This window comes from Rutilus rutilus (assembly GCF_951802725.1).
Source record: "Rutilus rutilus genome assembly, chromosome: 4".
Lineage (NCBI taxonomy): Eukaryota > Metazoa > Chordata > Actinopteri > Cypriniformes > Leuciscidae > Rutilus > Rutilus rutilus.
Window position 1 is genome coordinate 6,863,243 of NC_140212.1, and position 19,839 is coordinate 6,883,081.

General features: G+C 38.1%; 2 protein-coding genes across 2 annotated transcripts; both read right to left on the reverse strand.

Moving 5' to 3' along the window:
• Nucleotides 1-429: 429 nt before the first annotated feature.
• On the reverse strand, nt 430-4,396 carry tigarb (TP53 induced glycolysis regulatory phosphatase b). Its single transcript, XM_084406533.1, has 6 exons — nt 4,052-4,396; nt 3,699-3,736; nt 2,916-3,037; nt 2,707-2,784; nt 2,327-2,437; nt 430-1,897 (listed from the first exon to the last, which is right to left on the reverse strand). Exons 1-6 carry the CDS (start codon nt 4,081-4,083, stop codon nt 1,490-1,492), a joined length of 789 nt encoding a protein of 262 aa, XP_084262659.1. The 5' UTR covers nt 4,084-4,396; the 3' UTR covers nt 430-1,489.
• Nucleotides 4,397-4,800: 404 nt separating this feature from the next.
• Nucleotides 4,801-19,467, reverse strand: ccnd2b (cyclin D2, b). The gene is made up of 5 exons (XM_084406529.1): nt 17,811-19,467; nt 16,579-16,795; nt 13,989-14,147; nt 12,987-13,135; nt 4,801-7,444 (listed from the first exon to the last, which is right to left on the reverse strand). Exons 1-5 carry the CDS (start codon nt 18,111-18,113, stop codon nt 7,277-7,279), a joined length of 996 nt encoding a protein of 331 aa, XP_084262655.1. The 5' UTR covers nt 18,114-19,467; the 3' UTR covers nt 4,801-7,276.
• Between the last annotated feature and the right edge of the window lie 372 nt (nt 19,468-19,839).

Consider the following 19,839-nt stretch of genomic DNA (forward strand, 5'->3'; position numbering starts at 1 on the left):
GTTGGCCCATCTCTCCTTCAGAGGTCAGTAGCACAGCGCCATCCTATGGACGACATAGCACAGACCAATTAAACACAACAACGGAACCACATGGAAAATTCAACAAAAGGATCAAAATAAACACAATCTCAAAATGGCCTTATGTGGACCAGAATGTGGTATTTCTTTGGTATATTTGAAGGACATTTGAAAGTTTTAATGGATTTTGTTTTAATTCATGTGTTATTTTTATTCAGTTTTATAAATTAAACAGCTTGTAAACATACTTTTTTGTTCAGGAAAAAAAAATGAAATAACCTGTTAAACATTAAAGTATAATGCAATCGTTTAAGACATAAAGTGTTCTTCAAAATGAAGTCAAGCTAAGGTTCTATATATACCTATAAATATATACATAACCCAATTAACCTCTTTTTTCCTAAGAGTGTAACATGTTTACATACCTCTGCATCTCACAACTCACATTTTTAGCATTCAACCTCGAGACAAAAAATACAATTAATGATTTCAGAAACCCTTATTAGCGACACTGGTGGCTGTTAAATGAACTGCAGCCAACAGCTCGTGTACACGTAACGTACGAAACAGTGATTCAATGCTCCGATATACTCACGTCAAAGTTCTTTGTCATCTTAGAAGTAAAAATAAGTTGGAATACTGTTAACGATCATCCGACACCTTCCACACTGCTGAGCAACATTACATTTAGAATGAATGTGTAAGGGCCTATGTGCTGTGTGCTTTCCTCTCAATAACAAAAATACAAATAACAGCAATGAGAAAAAGAGGTCAAGAAAGAGGTTATGTGAGACTATAGTTTATCCCTTTTTTGTGCATGAAATATTGCAATTATAGTAGACCTACAGAATGTTTTTCGGTATTATCCTGAACATTGTATAAGCATTTGTTTATGTGTCAGTCAGAGGCTCTCGGGAGCGTGCGTAAACGCACATCCTTCTGATTTTCCGGGCAAATCCGTCCCGAGTCCTTTACATAAAGTTGTTCACACATTGGCAATAAAAAAGCAATTAATACATTACATTATTTACATATAGCCCCTTTAAAGGTAAAGCATCACAATATTTGACGTTTTCTGTGCACATAAATTACACAGTAAACAGTCAAGATTTAACCACAAATGTAAAGAAAAATCAAAACTTATTAGCTTCACATTTCTCTGAATCTCTTTATTGCATAAACATGAATATATATGTTCAGTACGCGTGATTACTGCAGCATTTTAGAGGCCAAAACCGCAGTAGTATGAGTATAAAGTGCTTATATAACGGACAACATCAAAAACACGTCTTACGATTGTTTGCATTCAGTCAGCTGACAGGATAAATAAATCACTGCAGTTAAATAATTTACACAATAAAATCAATCACACACACTTATATGTGCTTTTCGCTTCAGTCGTTGAATTTGTGAGGAGCAATAAATAAAAACACTGGCCATGCCAGATAAACCAAACGGTCACATAATACTGTTAATCAGAGTTTTTGACATCATCCAGGTGGTCTTTTCTGTTGATAAAGACACACTGGATGCGGGCGGCCCGCGGGTCGCTCTCCTCTCTGCGGAGGGTGATGATGAACCTGCTGATGCCAGTGTTCGGGCACGGGGAGAACACCTGGTTCATCTTCAGGCCTGCTGGCAGACAGCACTGCAGGTCCTCCACTAGGTGACGCACAGACACACGAATGAACGCCCCGTGACTAACGATCAGAGCATGGACGGGTACGTTGTGGACTCCGTCACTGGCTAGTCCAGCAATGACAGGCTGTTCTGGTTCTGATGGTCCAGAGCTGGATGTAGAACACTGGTCAGATGAGCCCTGTTCCTCTAACATGCACTGATATAAGGATTTGAGGAACTTCTTGAAGCGTGTCTTTACCTGGATAAACACAGAAACAGTTTCTTCTGTCAGAGCAGTCAACAGTTACTACACTCGTGGAAAAAATACAGTGAAAATGACAAAACAGTAAATTTTATAGTTGTGTATTCTACAGTTTAAAAGTTTGGTTAAAGGGGACCACAATTATGACTGGTGTAATGATGCTGAAAATCCAGCTTTGATCACAGGAATATATTACATTTTAAAATGTATTACAATAGAACACAGTTATTTTAGATTGTAATAATATTTCACAATATTACTGTATGTTTGCTCAATAAAAACGTTATTTTAAACAAAGTACTTTCACAACAGCCAGCTGCTCCAAATTCAGTGTATAAACTACTTCTGATTTCCTTCTGGATTTAAGTGGCATTATATTTGGCAACATTCAAGACTGGTTTTCCTAGAGAAAGGCTCAGTTTCTACCTGTTCCAGCGTCTCTCCGCCGGGAGGTGTGTAATCTCGGCAGGCCTGACCCGCTGCGTTCGCCATGTTCTTCAGATGTTCCTTTGGTCTTCCCTCTGCCACCCCAAAACCCTGACCAATACATCACACGTGCATTTGAACTAACACTACTGCAATTCCTATGGGATACCAAATTAAAGAGATGCTATTTTGTTTTATTACTATTATTACTTATCTTTTTCATTATTATTTCTGATGTTAATCTTATATCAAATATTTATATATTTAATGCACAGTATAAACAGCTGACCAAGGTTACATTTCCCTGCAAGTTGTTTAGTGTATATAACGGTGCATGTGACAAATAAAAATCTCGAATCTTGGCTAAGATAGACACTCACCCTCTCTCTGAGTAAAGGATCCAATCTCATCTCAGTCGCAGAAGAATGAAGATTGTTTCCTAAAATGATTTCAGCTGTCTTGAGAAGGAGAAGAAGTTATATTTCATATGATGGATAAATCACTCACAAAATCGAACAGATGCAGTCTCACACACACACACACACACACACACACACACACACACACACACACACACACACACACACACCTGGACGGCTCTTTGCAGGTTACTGACAAAGACATTGGTGAAATGCAGATCTTTGAGGTACCGGCCAGCTGCCGCCGCCTGCTTATGTCCCGTCTCTGACAGCGGTGTGTCAATGCCCTGACCTACACATTTGAGAAATAAAAAGCATTCATCCACATACCAAAAAGGTCAACAGCACATCTTGAACAGGGGTTATCGCAAGGAGTAGGCTACTAGGGGGTCCGTGAAAAGGTTTAGAGAAAATCAGTGTAAAAATTAAAAATAATAATAATTATAATAATAATAATAATAAGTAAATAAATTAAATAATTGTATATTATAGATTACAATATTAAAATAAAAATTGATTAATAAAATAAAAATAAGTGAATAATGTATCTAACTCGATAGTGCTATACACTTAATATATAAAAATATACGGCACACGTGTTGCATATCATTCTGTAAAACTTTGCATCTTTTTTAAAAGCTTGATGATGCTCGCTAGAATGTCATTCTTTCTTTTATTTGAACCACAAAAGGAGATTAAAAATATATATATATCCCGCTTGCGCTATTAGCACACCAGGGTGAGTAAATTATGACTTAATTTTAATTTTAGGCGGAACAATGCCTTTAAAAGAAACTAAATATTTTCCAAATAATATTTATATTACTTATTCACAATATAAATTGGGTCAAGAAACTAGTCCCTCACGACGATGATCATGTTTTGGGTGTTCGTGGCATCTAACCAATTGAAACCACTGAGCTAAGCATTACCATACACGTGTATTTACTTACCTTGAAGCAATTTATCTCTGTTGTATTGTGTTTCCCCACTAGGAAACAAGAGCAGATAATAAATAGAGATAAATCACTTCAGAAGGGACAGCTCACATGCCATGCCATGCCATGTCATGTCATGTAGAGGTCATTGTTATCAACTAAGTTACAGACAAAACATGTCCGATCACAGCGTTGACTATATGCAATATAAAGCAGTCGTGTAAACATTTAGTGATGCGTATAAGCAGAACAGATGTAGATCACGTGCATGTGCTCTCTGTCCCTACCGTATCACCTAAAGAAATCATAAACATTCGTATACATGTACAACAAAAGCAAACATGCAAAATACACAAGTGCTCACTTACTGTCGAACGATCGTTAATGCAAATGTGAGCATAATACAGATTTGCAAGAGTAGATGAAATGTATGACTGGTGTTCTTCCTGGTTCATGAGTCAAAGTGTTGCAGATAAATGACGTCACTTAAATGAATGGAACTCTGTCGCCCTCCTGTGGTGATTTGTGGGAAGTGCACTGCATCTTATGCTTTTTTTGTTTGTTTTTTACTACGAGTTGCAAATGTTGTTTTCTAATATCTGTTCCTACTTTTGAACACCTGTAATCAGTTTGTAAATTGTAACTTCTGTAAATTGTTTTGTTTTATATACCCCTGGCCTGGCAAAATAATAATAATAATAATAACGTGTCAAACGTTTTCTTGAACTGCATTCAAATTCAAATCGGGATTTCAAATCAAATTTATTCCTGCCATTAAAATAAATTAAAAAACTTTTTTTTTTAATGAAAACCGTTTGCAAGAATCACGAACCACGAGTTATTTGTGACAGACGGCGGCGAAAAGAGTAACTAAATAAATACATTACACTGAACAATGTAACTGAGAAATAATACCTGGCCGTTAGAATCAATATCTCAATCCGTCTATTTTGAAATTCATATTGTGTAATTGACAAAACTCACCACACGAGGGCGTTATTATTATTATACAGCGTTCTGCTGTAACTCATTTAAATCACCACAGAAGGGCGCCATTCGGTTCTTGTCTACAGTGGTATTCGCAATTAACACAACAAAACAAAAAAACTGCTCAGTTTTGTTCAAATTGATATTTATTGAATTGAATGTGTGATAGGCCAAAATGAGGTAAATATTCAAACTTACAGTCAAAAGTGTGAAAATAATTATGGTATTGCTGAAATGCCACTTCTTTGGATATTTTTGGGATGTGGAGGTGGAACTTTTAACAGTTGATTGCTTCAAAATAACAAAACAAAATAAAATAAAATTATTATCTTGTATTTAAACAATGTGTTGCCCCGGTCTTACATCTACCACCTGGTAAGTACATTTATAGTTGTTTGATGAAAGACAAGTTAATAAAAGAAGTGCTTAACCTGTAGGATAATAAACTCGTTAAAGAGGTTCAACTACCCTTTTTAATTCTCCTCCTCCATATACTCTTGACTGAAGTACTGTGAGGTAACGCGACTGTGGGCAGGAATTTCATAACACATATTAATATAATAGCTAGGGAAATAAGTCAGACAACAGTCAAGTTCGACAGCATTGACCAAATGAGGCGAGACTGTTCATGCAGATATGAAAGTAAAACTTGCATGCATGTTTGCTTGTTAAAGGTCCATCTGCAGTAAAATAAATGACAGTGTAAATGCAAACAGAAAACAGACATGCAGCCACCATGAAAACTCGTTCAATGATTCTGTGATATAGCAGCAACATGAAAACTGAAGGTATGCAATAGCTCTTTTTTCATTTTTCTTTTTCTTTTAGCAGCACTGGAACACAAGTTTAAATATTTACACGGAAATAAAGGAACTGGGGGAAAATACAAAATTAACATGAGGATATGATAGCACACAAACACACTGAAAACCAAATGTGTGAAAATTATTTAAAAACATGAACAGTTTCAAAAACACTCATAATCAAACTTTGAGCATAAACGTAGAGTTCATTTGCAAAGACGTGTTGGAATGGAACATTGGTCACAACATGTTATATTTTAAGTAAACGCACCTCATACCTCTGAGTTACTTTTAGGTCCACTAATATAAAGAGAACTGACTTAAGAAATAGATTTTCAAAAGTGCAAGAACAAACTAATGAAGAAAGAGAAAGGAAATTGGCATAATGTTTCAAAATATCTTCTTCCTATATAAGAAAGTTCAAGTAGATGACAAGATCAAATAAAATAGACAAATAAAATAAAGTGATTTAAAGAAATTTGATGATGTCCTATCTATGCTGACATGAATTTAACACAACTAAAAAAAAAAAAAAACAACTAATCTTGGCATGTCAAACCTCACCATTTCTATGGCAGATGCTGACTGTTAGATCAGTTTATGGTCTGAATTTGTTGGTCTAAAATTAAAACTATAACCCGCAAGCACACCTAATATGGGAAACCAGCCCCAAAACAAAAATAACTTAAAAAAGAAAAACAATGCCAAAATAATGAAAACCCTTGCCCTCCTCTTTTATAGCACGGATAACCAGCGAGAGGTGATATCTCAAAGTGCATTTGTATCGTGTATTTGCTAGGAAGGATTCTAAGACTCCCAAATTATTAAACCACCATAAATCCCTTCAGCATAGCGAGTGTCTCTGACTCGCATGTGATGGTGTTTTTAAATGTCAAATGAGCAAACAGCACCTTTTATTCATCCGACGATTAGATCGTTCCAGAAACCACCTGTCTAAAACCTTTCATATTTCAATCACGTGCAAAATCTTTCATTCTGTGTTCTTCAATTCACCTCTTTTCTTCCTTGCCTACCTCACCTTTACTTCACGTTCACTACATACTTAGTCTATCTGATACCGTCCAGTGTGCTCATGAAGCTGTGATGGACACCATGTATGGATAGAAACCGTTTAACATATTCATATTCGCTTATTGCATGTAATTACATTCATCTGTAAATAATCCCTATGCTAATGGAATTACTCATACCCAAGAAGTAACTCCTCAAGACCTCAAGATCATTGTATTAATATCTTGATGATAAGCAAACTGATCCTTTCGTGGGAAACTCTGTCTAGAATAGCATTTCGTGGGATCACATCTGGATACACCCTAAATTACCTAGTATATAAAAAAACGGCCTCTGGGAATTACTAAAGCAATACATTCTATACGATATAAAGCATAACGTTCTTAATAATAATGTATTTTTGTCCTTATTATTATAATTATTAAATAAAATATCAATAGTATTAATAGATAAAAGTTGCATATGATAGCCAATACAGATGTATGCTCTTTGTTAAGCAATATACAACATACTGTATTATTTAATCATGGTTTGAGGCCGATTCAATTTAAATTCAAGTATGTAAAACGCCACCGCCTGCAGATATGAGACGGCAGCAGCAGCTGTTTTGCTCCTTAATAAAACGTCAAGCTTGTGTTTGTATATTATGCGCATATGACCAAGACGTCACAGTCACCTTATGTGGCTTTGAAATAAAACTTAAATACAGTAATACAATAATAACTAAATCAATTGTAGGCTAAGTAGGTGTGGTGGATAGAAACAGGAACATCATAAATTGACATCACGGACATCTGTAGGGGTGCAGGACAGGTTTTGAGATTGCGTCCCTTTGTTGTTGGCTCTGCCGTCCGGTTGTTGTTGATGTTGTTGTTGACTTTCTTTCAGGCTGCTGGTCAGTAACTGCTCAATCTGCTCTTGACATGATTTCAGACAGTCCTAGAAGAAATAGAAGGAAAGAAGTAGAAACCAATGTAAGCACTATACTCACTAGTTTCATCCTCAAACGCACTGCATACTGACAAATACTACAATTACGCTGTTGTGCCGTACGGGCCACCAATAGGGATATGGTGATGGTTAAAAAACAGTTTATCGGGGGGAAAGCAATCCTTTTGCTAGAGAATGTAAAGTTTCTCATGGGAAAGTAATACTTTTGTGAGAGAACGTAAAGTTTCTCAGAGAAAAGCAATACTTTTGTGAGAGAACGTAAAGTTTCTCATGGGAAAGCAATAATTTTGCGAGAGAACAAAGTTTCTCGTGGGAAAGCAATACTTTTGCGAGAGAACGTAAAGTTTCTCACGGGAAAGTAATACTTTTGTGAGAGAACGTAAAGTTTCTCAGAGAAAAGCAATACTTTTGTGAGAGAACGTAAAGTTTCTCATGGGAAAGCAATAATTTTGCGAGAGAACAAAGTTTCTCGTGGGAAAGCAATACTTTTGCGAGAGAACATAGAGTTTCTCATGGGAAAGCAATACTTTTGCGAGAGAACAAAGTTTCTCATGGGAAAGTAATACTTTTGTGAGAGAACGTAAAGTTTCTCAGAGGAAAGCAATACTTTTGTGAGAGAACGTAAAGTTTCTCAGAGGAAAGCAATACTTTTGTGAGAGAACAAAGTTTCTCATGGGAAAGCAATACTTTTGCGAGAGAATGTAAAGTTTCTCATGGGAAAGCAATACTTTTGTGAGAGAACAAAGTTTCTCGGGGGAAAGCAATACTTTTGCAAGAGAACGTAAAGTTTCTTGGGGGGAAAGTAATACTTTTGTGAGAGAACGTAAAGTTTCTCGGGGGAAAGCAATACTTTTCAGAGAGAACGTAAAGTTTCTCAGTGGAAAGCAATACTTTTGAGAGAGAACGTAAAGTTTCTCAGAGGAAAGCAATACTTTTGTGAGAGAACATAAAGTTTCTCGGGTGAAAGCAATACTTTTGAGAGAGAACGTAAAGTTTCTCAGAGGAAAGCAATACTTTTGTGAGAGAACGTAAAGTTTCTCGGGTGAAAGCAATACTTTTGTGAGAGAGCGCAAAGTTTCTTGGGGGAAAGCAATACTTTTGCGAGAGAACGCAAAGTTTCTCAGACGAAAGCAATACTTTTGTGAGAGAACGCAAAGTTTCTCAGACGAAAGCAATACTTTTGTGAGAGAACGTAAAGTTTCTCAGAGGAAAGCAATACTTTTGTGAGAGAACATAAAGTTTCTCATGGGAAAGCAATACTTTTGCGAGAAAACAAAGTTTCTCGTGGGAAAGCAATACTTTTGCGAGAGAATGTAAAATTTCTCATGGGAAAGCAATACTTTTGTGAGAGAACAAAGTTTCTCGGGGGAAAGCAATACTTTTGCAAGAGAACGTAAAGTTTCTTGGGGGGAAAGTAATACTTTTGTGAGAGAACGTAAAGTTTCTCGGGGGAAAGCAATACTTTTCAGAGAGAACGTAAAGTTTCTTGGGGGAAAGCAATACTTTTCAGAGAGAACGTAAAGTTTCTTGGGGGAAAGCAATACTTTTGAGAGAGAACGTAAAGTTTCTCGGGGGAAAGCAATACTTTTGTGAGAGAACGTAAAGTTTCTCGTGGGAAAGCAATACTTTTGCCAGAGAACGTAAAGTTTCTCGGGGAAAGCAATACTTTTCTGAGAGAGCGTAAAGTTTCTCGTGGGAAAGCAATACTTTTGCCAGAGAACGTAAAGTTTCTTGTGGGAAAGCAATACTTTTGCCAGAGAACGTAAAGTTTCTCAGAGGAAATACTTCTCGGGGGGGAAAGCAATACTTTTGCCAGAGAACGTAAAGTTTCTCATGGGAAAGCAATACTTTTGTGAGAGAACGTAAAGTTTCTCAGAGGAAAGCAATACTTTTGTGAGAGAACGTTAAGTTTCTCGGGTGAAAGCAATACTTTTGAGAGAGAACGTATAGTTTCTCAGAGGAAAGCAATACTTTTGTGAGAGAACGTAAAGTTTCTCAGGTGAAAGCAATACTTTTGTGAGAGAGCGCAAAGTTTCTTGGGGGAAAGCAATACTTTTGCGAGAGAACGTAAAGTTTCTTGGGGGAAAGCAATCCTTTTGCCAGAGAATGAAAAGTTTCTCGGGGAGGAAAGCAATACTTTTGTGAGAGAATGTAAAGTTTCTAATGGGAAAGCAATACTTTTGTGAGAGAACGTAAAGTTTCTCGGGGGAAAGTAATACTTTTGTGAGAGAACGTAAAGTTTCTAATGGGAAAGCAATACTTTTGTGAGAGAACGTAAAGTTTCTCAGAGGAAAGCAATACTTTTGTGAGAGAACGTAAAGTTTCTCGGGGGAAAGCAATACTTTTGAGAGAGAACGTAAAGTTTCTTGGGGGGAAAGCAATACTTTTGTGAGAGAACGTAAAGTTTCTCGGGGGAAAGCAATACTTTTGAGAGAGAACGGAAAGTTTCTCGGGGGAAAGCAATACTTTTGAGAGAGAACGTAAAGTTTCTTGGGGGGAAAGCAATACTTTTGTGAGAGAACGTAAAGTTTCTTGGGGGGAAAGCAATACTTTTGTGAGAGAACGTAAAGTTTCTCGGGGGAAAGCAATACTTTTGTGAGAGAACGTAAAGTTTCTGGGGGGAAAGCAATACTTTTGTGAGAGAACGTAAAGTTTCTTGGGGGGAAAGCAATACTTTTGTGAGAGAACGTAAAGTTTCTTGGGGGGAAAGCAATACTTTTGTGAGAGAACGTAAAGTTTCTCGGGGGAAGAAATACTTTTGTGAGAGAACGTAAAGTTTCTCGGGGGAAAGCAATACTTTTGAGAGAGAACGTAAAGTTTCTTGGGGGGAAAGCAATACTTTTGTGAGAGAGCGCAAAGTTTCTCCTGGGAAAGCAATACTTTTGTGAGAACGTAAAGTTTCTTAGGGGAAAGCAATACTTTTGCGAGAGATTGTAGTATTTCTCAGGGGAAAGCAGAACTTTTGTGATGGACTGTAAAAAAAAAAAAAATTGGAAACAATTTTCACTCAGAAATTGATAGTAAATTGTCTGGTTTAAAAAGTGACTTCTGTGTGAATTGTGATGCCTACATCACTACACTACTGACAAGAGACAATAGTGTAGTGAAATTGAATGCCAAAATTTTGCTAATGTGACCGCACCTTAAGTTTGCAGTTCTTAGCCAAAATTAAGTTGCAAACTGGTTTAGGCTTTATGTCGATAGGCTACAAAGGACCATGTACTATCAAACAATAAGACTTTGACTTCTTGTGCCTGCCTCTTTCTGCAGTAAAGTGGGAGGTCTAATGAAATGATCCCATATCAAACTCTTGTCTTTCTCAGGATAATTGAAACCTGACAGGCTGTTCTTGCTCTAAACCGAATGAGACAGCCACAACAGGCCCTGTTGTCCTGACAACTACAGGCACAGGAAGGAATGGTTGCTAATGGAGGCATGTGGTGTTTTTTCCAGAACTTCAGATGGAGAAAAAAAAAATAACACATTACATTGAGGAAAGACAAAGAATGTGTTCAACCATATGAGTGTATGTGAGGAGTTTAAATGGGGCGTTGACTCTCTGGGTCTAATTCAAAAAAGTTTTACTGTGAGACTTTCAAAACAGCCTGAAGGCAAGATGTGTACGTTTGTGTAAGAGCATGAGTGTGTGTGTGTGGGTGTGTGTGTGCGTAGCACTGTGCTTTAATCCACAGATGTGGTTGAGAGGCCTGTGTCTCGCCACAAGTATGCAGCTCTGAAAACACACTGCCATCATTGCATTGAACACACACTAACATTCATTCATAAAATGACATTTCTCAATTTCCATACAGTCATGCATGAATGTCCTGCACACACACATGGAGGCTATGTCCACAATTTGTCTCTCAAGAAAAATTTACTTGTACACATTTTAAAGTGTACAGTCTTTATCTTGAAAGACCAACATGTCCAATTTAATGTTCAATAAATGCTATCTAGAGAAGTGGATCACTGTACGGAATATTCGAAGGCCCCCCACATACAGTATAGGATAGATATTTTCTGTTGTAATTATGACTGTCACACGCACTCAGTTTTGTTTGTTCTAAGTTTCTGTTTTCATGGACTTTCAGTTTGTTTTCATCAGTCATATGTGTTTCTTTGTCTTAGTTTCCCGCCAGTCATCAGTTGTCATGGACACTCAATTGTAAACTGTAATTTGCCTTGATCTTTTGACATATAAGAGGTCTTTGTACAGTTAAAACAAGTTTCATAGCTTAAAACGTCTTCCTCATTATAAACAAAGCATTTATTTAATCAAGCTCCAAAAACGACTCGTTTTGATATTGCGGGATCTGCGACATCACACGGGCAAATGCATTTGCCTCCAGAGGCACCATAGGTCCTGCCCAACGGCGTTCAGTCGCTTAACGGCTGCTTCACTTGCTCACTGAATGTGAGCGTCACGTCGCGTCAAAAGCAAATAGAAACCATTACAATCACTGTCGCTGTCTACACTGGATACAGTATACAGTTACTGACGCACTCCATGCGCTTGAGTCTGCCGACAACAGGACAAGTGGAAGAGTAAATTAATGCATTAAGGAACGTTTGCTTTGATGCATGCAATTGCTCATTTCTGTAGAGACTTCAGAAGGATACCAGCATCAGGAACAAGTGGATGGTTTATTTTTAATGACATCATGGATTGCATCTGAGGATTATAGGTTTGTTCAGAGAATTTGAATGCAGGTTGTTTTGTCAACAAGGCACAGTGTAATGAGAGTTTGCAAAGGAACTTTTGTTGAAAGATGAAGCAGATGCTTCAGAAAGATTTGGTTTGATGTGGATGATGTTTTCATCGAGTGGTTATTGATGCTGTTTCCTGTGCAATGATGTTAGCCAATCATAACAGTGGCTGTTTACTGACAAAACTTAAAGGAGCCACCCCTTAAAACGTATAATTTATGACAGTCAGAATGAGGGAGGAAAATAATTATGTATTTGTTTTTGTTTAAACTTTAACATTATAAGTGAATCTCAAGGAACATTAAAATAATTTTAAAAAATCCACATCATGACCCCTTTAAATACTGTTCAGAAACAGAAAGTAGTGCAGCTGCTTTGTTTACGGGGATAGCATACACACAGTGTTATACATTTTAACCAGTTGATGGAAAAGTATTCTTAAAAGGCATTCTAAAAATCTTAATAATTTGAAATCTAATATGTAAAAATATGTTTTAATATATAATACATTTCAATGATGCTAAAATAACATTGCTTGAAATAAAGCTTTTAAAAAAAGAGATGAGGTCCGAGATGTGTCCAACCCCAGCTGTATTTTCCAATAGGAAATGCATCAAAACAGAAAAAAAAAAAAAAGGGATCTACAGGAAGTTGTTCTGTAGTTCTGTCACAGAATGAATGGATTACTGTACAACTAAGCAAATAAACTTTAGCTTAACCTGGGTTAAACTATATATCAAAAGATAATTTGCTTTGTAGCATTGTAATTACAGAGATTTTGTTTCTATTGTTTTTAGTATGAAGATGTTGGGACACTTACCACCTCAGTGTGGGTGATTTTAGCCAGCAGCTCCGTCAGATTGTCCCCCCACAGATTTTGGTTGCTCTGGTTGGGCTGGAGGCCACATACTGCTGCCCCCACACATCCTGTGGCGATCATGGAGGGAGGGTACATGGTGAAGCTGTGATCTGAGGAAAAAACAAACACACGCATTTCCCAAAACATTAGTGACCTGGTCAGTTAGCTCCCTAGAACATTACTCACCTGAGAGAAACTTCGAAATAAATTCCAAGGAAACAGTTCTGATTACGCAATCTGTGGTGTCTGAATGAGGAGGTGCATCTGTTTTGAATTCCACACAAACCTTAACCTGACATTCACACGCTCTCCGGTTTCAGACCTGTTTTAACATCACTACCTTGCTTAAATCCTCCTGCAGCTGCGAATGGAAAATGAGGAGAGCCTTCCTTCTCCTCCCACCCCTTCTTCCTCCCTCCCTTCATCTCTCAGAGGGCTTTGAGGTTCCAGGAACTACTCCCCCTCTTCCTCTGTCTTGAGATCCTGAGAACGGGCCCTCGGTTTTCAGTTGGAGAGGAAAGCCTCCTCTATTCTGTGCTGGAAGTCGTTCGTTTCATCTGCTTTGTTGGAGTTATCGTGCTGCTTTTTTCAGATGCAGAGGATGCAACAGTCATCCCTGAATAAACACTACACTCGAGTGACTGCCGCTGTTTAGCAGCTGTGCAGTAAACCAACATTCCTAACTTTAGAAAATTGTTAAACGCAACGACAAAAACATTTGCAATAGCTCAAAAAAGCTCTTCTCATGTTTGCTTGGCTCATGTTCAGGCCTCAGCCTCTTGAACAGATGCAGGGCCGCAGAAACACACCCAGTTAAATATACAACACTTTTATAGACGCAAAAAACAAGGCCGAAAGCATCATAACACATTCACATCATGGATTTCTAACACAGAAATGGCTGTTATGTAGATTCAGCCCATCAGGTTTTGATGAATGCTGTCAATGTCACTCAGCACCTACCTGTTGCACAGAGGGCGATGAAGGTTTGCGCGTGTTTGCGGATCAGCGTCTGTCTGTCTTCAGGGAAGGGCAGTTTGTGCAGGATGTGTTCGATGAAATCAAGAGGGGTGACGGCAGCCAGGTTCCATTTTAATTTACTTAGAACCACCAACTCCCACTCCAACAGAGAGACAGAGAGAGGCAAAAACAGAACAAGAGATAATGAATATGATAGGCAGGATAACATACAGAGATTACATTACCCACTATACATGGATACAGGATGCAGAAAGTTTTGGTTATTATCTACGAACAGGCCCAGATGGCTTGAGGATGGTCTTTTATAAAATTTCAGCACAATCTGATTGGCCTTTGCTGATTCTACAGCCAATGAGACTGCTTGCTCACTATTTACATAGTCTAGTTCAGTGCTCTGCACATGCAGCACGCCATCAGAGTTCCTCTGAAACGCTCCACCTCTCCCAGCTCCACCTGCCTAGATCTGCTATATCATGTCATGCAATAATATATATCAATGTCATGCAACATTTTGCAGCCATAAATTCCATGTGGACCTAGTAATGTCTACACTGAATACAATTTGGTGTAGGATTTACTTTGAAAGTAAATTTCACAAATAATTACAAAGAAATGACAAAGTAATTGAATTAAACACGAAATTCAGTAGAAAGACTGAAATGGTATTTTCTCGGAAAACGTACTCCAAAAACCTGTTTTACTTACAACTTTGAAAAATCGAGTTCGCCTGCCCATTCAACCTTAAAGGTCAATAGTAAACTAACTTGGCTTGCTGTCCTTGGAGGAGGCTCGAACCCGAGGCTCGGCTTGAACTCCGAATTAAAAAACCCTATGATGGAATTGCGCATAAAAGGATAGAGATCATTTACTGGAGGAGAAGGGGAGGAGATGTGATGAGATGACGTGGTGCTTGCTGCTTATATAGTACACTCATAATGATGATTGACAGGACTGAATGTTTAGGCTCCTCCCGAACCTACGTTTTGAACTTAATTTATTATGTCAGTACCATATTTATTCAGTATTCATAGTTTATTATTTCAGTACCATAGTATCAATATCTGATGCCATCACTTCTCCATTGTTTGTCAATGAAAGTGTATCTGACTGAATCAAACTCCTGACTGCAGTCTGTTTTATTGCCCCCTAATGTTTCAACTGGGCAACTGCAATCTTGTGTGGTAATTACATGCTATACTTACTCCAGACAGAAAGATTTTAAAATGCAAAAACATGTATTGCATTAACACACAAGGTTGTGACATGAACCATAAGCTGTACTGACACTGGTATTTAAAAAGTCTAGGTTGTGTCATTGTGTCACTCAACACATTCTCCAACTTGTGATTCTTCAAAACAGGAACACTGAGTCGAGTTGCTTTTTAAATATGGATCTTTCATAGTTGTAAAATGAATCAAGTCATCATGTAAAGCTCCGCCCCTTGTCTTTGATTTCCACCACCAATGAAGGAGCATTCCATGCACACGCTCAACTTCCTTCCTCGCACGTGCCCGGCTGGCTTTGTTTCGCCCTGCTGAAGCTGCTTTCTGAGAAACTCTCAAGAGCAAAGACACAAGGGGAAAAACAGTCCAAAGAAGAAGTTGAGAAGCTCTCCACCCTTATTGTGTGTGTGTGTTGATGAGTGAAGAGAGAGTGTGAAAGATCTGAAGTGAGTGAAAACTCCGGCAAGTGGGGACAGTCCCTGAAAGTGACACAAAATCAAGGTCAAGACTCCTACAGACACCTCCAGTTCCTTCTGGATGCTTCAGTCTGCTAATAAGAATCTGTGTTGGTACTAAAATTACCACTGCAATTTATGGCAAACCTTTTTGTTAGAACAGTTGCCTTAATTTACCTTCCTTCCTGTGCTCTCTCTCTCTCTTCCTCGGTCGATAAACACACATCACATCCAAAAGCGATCATCAAGAGATCATTTCAGTCCAGACTTTACCAGGGTTTTACCAGCTCATATGAGATTAGAATAGACTTGTCTGATGGAAGTAGAGCGTCTTTGCCAATCTACACTCTTAAAAATAAAGGTTCCAAAAGGGGGTTTTCACATTGATGCCATAGAAGAACCATTTTGGGTTCTCTAAAGAACCTCTCAGCTCTTAAAATAACCATTTTTTTCTTAGTGTGAAGAACATTTTAATAACCTAAAGAACCTTTTGAGCTTTTGAACCTAAGGGTTCTTCATGGAACTGTAGATGCCAATAAAGAACATTGTTTTAAGGGTGTATGAGAACCTTTCAAAACCATTCTCACGCTCATCAGAGATCCCTCACTCCAGCCACAGAGGCCAAAATCACAAGAGAATTTCATCTTAGCTCAAACCAGAAGATTGTTCAATGTCAAAACAACCATTATGTGGCAAAGGAAGCTCTAAATTCACTTACCCAACAATCCCATAGCTACATTTTACAATAATAAAAATATGATGAATCAGAAGCTCACAAACTAGGGCTATTTAATATAAAATCTATGATGTATTTAATCTGGGGTTTGAATAATATAGAATTACACAACAGATGGAAGACTTCTTGCTGTCATCAAGGCCATCAGCAGCTCTTACCAGCAGTTGTTGAGATGTAATAGAGTTGTCCGTGTACATGCAGAGCTTCCTGGCCGACAGCGGCTGGCATGCTTTTAATTTTGAAGCCAGGAAGAGACACACAGCCCCTAAAAGCTGCAAGAAACATTTTCTTGTAGGAACTGCAGCTAAAAACCTGTCCAGGTAGTTCATTGCCAAGGGAAAGATATCCTCTTCACATTTCTCCTCTTCACAAACCTACAGGGACACGGACAGAATTAATTCACAATTTAGACTGTCTGTCAAATGCTTAGTGTGCATTGAACAACTTCATTATTTAAAATATTGTTATACTCTTCAAGCAGGCCTTTATGTTCTTTTCATAGGCTATTCCATTTTTTAGCTTTACTACAGGGGACATTATTACGTTTCTATATAAGCCTATACTTTCCTGCACGTAAGCTATATGAATTTTACTTTATGTAATAGTTTCGTGTACAATTTGCAACTACAATATGTTCCTAGTGTAACTCTTTTCATGAGAAAGAGGAAGTTTCCAGTGGTAAAGATCTTCATTCATTTCAAGCCGGGTGTGCTTTGAAACCAAATGACGCCCACACATGACTGCTTTGGTGATTCGTCACGGTAAAAAAAAAGTGATCTAAACTCAGTTCCTAATGTCAATGACTGCATATAATATCACACATATGTGTCGCTCTAATTAAACTCTATGCGACTGTTGCGTTGCATTGATGAACTGTAAAACGTTTAAATCGACGATTCTCAACATGGTTGCACTTTCGCACAAGCAACTAACAGGCTGTTTAAAAAATTCGCAAAAATTACACAAATGCAAAAAAACATTGAACATGCACACGTAAATAAAGCACAGACCCTCATCTGTCCAATAAAGCAAGTCTTGAAAAAGAAAAAAAAAGCGTTTAATATTAAAATTACATGTAGGCTATCACGAAGTGTGGAGGTTTGAGTTGCATTTCCTGCTGATTTCTCGATCAAAATTTCCTTGCCAATATTTGCACATCGATGAATAGATTACACATAGGCTGCCTATATGCTATCCATACAGGTGTGGGCTAATGTTTTTTTAGTTTGCACTTCAGAAATGGTTCTTGACTTTGACTGTCTGCCAAAGTCCAGCTAGCTACTTCAGATTCTTGCCAACATAATCTCATCTGCATTACATAATACTTTTTGTATAGTCTTTACACACTCCAACTAAACACTTTCCATAAATAAACCTTTAACTACAAACCTCCAGCATCCACGTCGCGACCATCCGCCTCATAAAAGGCTGAATATCTTTCTGGACACGTTTAAAATAGGGTCCCTGCGGAACATATCTGTCCTCCACTGTTAGAAGACTTTGCAATACTCTTTCATCGCAGAAGATGTTGGGATCTCTCTGAGCTCGCATTATTGTGTCCTTTTCCAAGCAAAAAAGTTCCATGTTTGGGCTTTTCTCGGTGATATAGGCTATATCTAATATAACCACCTCACAGTGCCAGCTGCATGTGGCTGTGCCTATGCAAAGAGGACGATGGTGTTCTTTAGGCATCAATAAGTCGTCTGCACTGTTAAAACTTTCACTTTTTACATCACGGAGGCTGCAATCCCAGGCACGAGTCTTTCTTTCTGAACTACAGACTACAGATGAAGCAGATCAACTCCAATGACTGAATGACCACCCAAAAGGCAATGTCGGTCCCTCCTCCTCAATTCACGTTGCAAAAAAATGCTCATATTCTCTCCTTCCTGGCCAGTCATGGCACATGCATGGCATTCTAGCCAATCTTTTATTAAACCACTACTCAACCACCCGTGCAAAAATACATTCAGTGTATTCAAACAGGTCCCGGAAGAGACTTTTTTTTTTTTTTTTTTTTTTACATGCATGACATAGCCTGCATGACATGTGATTTTCTTTTCTGAATATTATTTCCCCTCACGTGCTGATGCACATGTCCAACTCATTTTACTCACTCACTGCTACCATTTACTGGTGAATTTAATTACTCCGTTTGTATATTTACTGTAGCCTAAGTGTTACCATTTCATGCTAAATTTAAATGCATTGTTTGCACATTATGCGCACTTGAAGCTTGTAATAATAGGGTCAAATGGTTTTAATGTCTCACTATTAGAGTTCTGATTCATGCACAGTGGAAATCCTCATAAAAATAGGGCCTATACATTGACAATTTATCACTAAATGACTTACAATAATGTGTAAGAATGATTAAAAATGCTGGGTTGTTTCAACCCATGTTTGGGTCAAATACAAACCCAAGAGTTGGTATACATTTTTTAATTGGTTGGGTTTCTCTATATTTGACCTAAACATGGGTTGAAAACAACCCAGTATTTTTTTAGAGTGTACCTGTGATAGTAAAGAGCAAAGCTATACACACAAAAATGACAAAGGCAGAGCTATCAAAAGGGGAAGTGACAGGTTGTGCTTGTTGGGTTACATAACAGTGTAATACCAATAGCCAATAAGAAAAGAAAAGAAAAGAAAAGAAAAGAAAAGAAAAGAAAAGAAAAGAAAAGAGCTTGAATGGACAAATTTTAGGTTGTGCTATAAAAACATGCTGAAATGTCTGGTCACCCAGATAATAAAATACTTTCCTGCACCCGTATGTCTGTCTTTCTCCGTACAGCAGATGTTGGTGGAAAAGAAATAACTGACGAATTGACCATGTGTTACAGCCCTGAGAGATGAAACCACAGTTAAATGATAAGCTGCCAACCCACAAACCAACACATGTATTCATTAATTATTTGATCATAACAGTCTGTGACAGGTGATGTGTCATACCGGTACCTCTATCTGTAATACCACAAGTGCACCACAGGAGGGAGCCGTCACCTGAGTATTGACTTCCGGGTCACAAACACACCTGAACTGCATCATGTTCATTAGTCTGGCTATAAATAGCCCAGCTCTCGCACACGCTTGATTTGCAAAGTCTTGTTCTTCCTTTTGGACACAACCCGTTTGCTTTATGTTTTGGATTTGTTTGCCTCGTCTGTACTGCCTGCCCTGTTTACTGACCCTGCCTGTATTCCTATACTATTTTCTGCCTGCTGTTTCATTAAACACTCTGCACATGGATCCGCATGAGCTTTCTGAGTCTTCATCATTACAGAAGACTTCGCCACCATCGGATCCAGCGGAGCCTCTGGTACACGTCACGCTAGCGTCTCAGGCAGCCATGTTAAGTGAGCACCACCACCAGCCCGCCCGTTTATCGGTTGCCATGGATGAGGTTTTAGGCCATCTT

Excerpts from the sequence above, each read along its gene's own strand:
- tigarb (XM_084406533.1), bottom strand. The coding sequence starts at position 4,083 with ATGCTCACATTTGCATTAACGATCGTTCGACA. Across the intron at positions 3,038-3,698 it reads CAGAGATAAATTGCTTCAAG|GTCAGGGCATTGACACACCG; the intron begins GTAAGTAAATAC and ends TCAAATGTGTAG. Across the intron at positions 2,785-2,915 it reads ACCTGCAAAGAGCCGTCCAG|ACAGCTGAAATCATTTTAGG; the intron begins GTGTGTGTGTGT and ends CTCCTTCTCAAG.
- ccnd2b (XM_084406529.1), bottom strand. The coding sequence starts at position 18,113 with ATGCCTAAAGAACACCATCGTCCTCTTTGCATAGGCACAGCCACATGC. Across the intron at positions 13,136-13,988 it reads CATCGCCCTCTGTGCAACAG|ATCACAGCTTCACCATGTAC; the intron begins GTAGGTGCTGAG and ends TTTTTTCCTCAG. Across the intron at positions 7,445-12,986 it reads AAATCACCCACACTGAGGTG|GACTGTCTGAAATCATGTCA; the intron begins GTAAGTGTCCCA and ends TATTTCTTCTAG.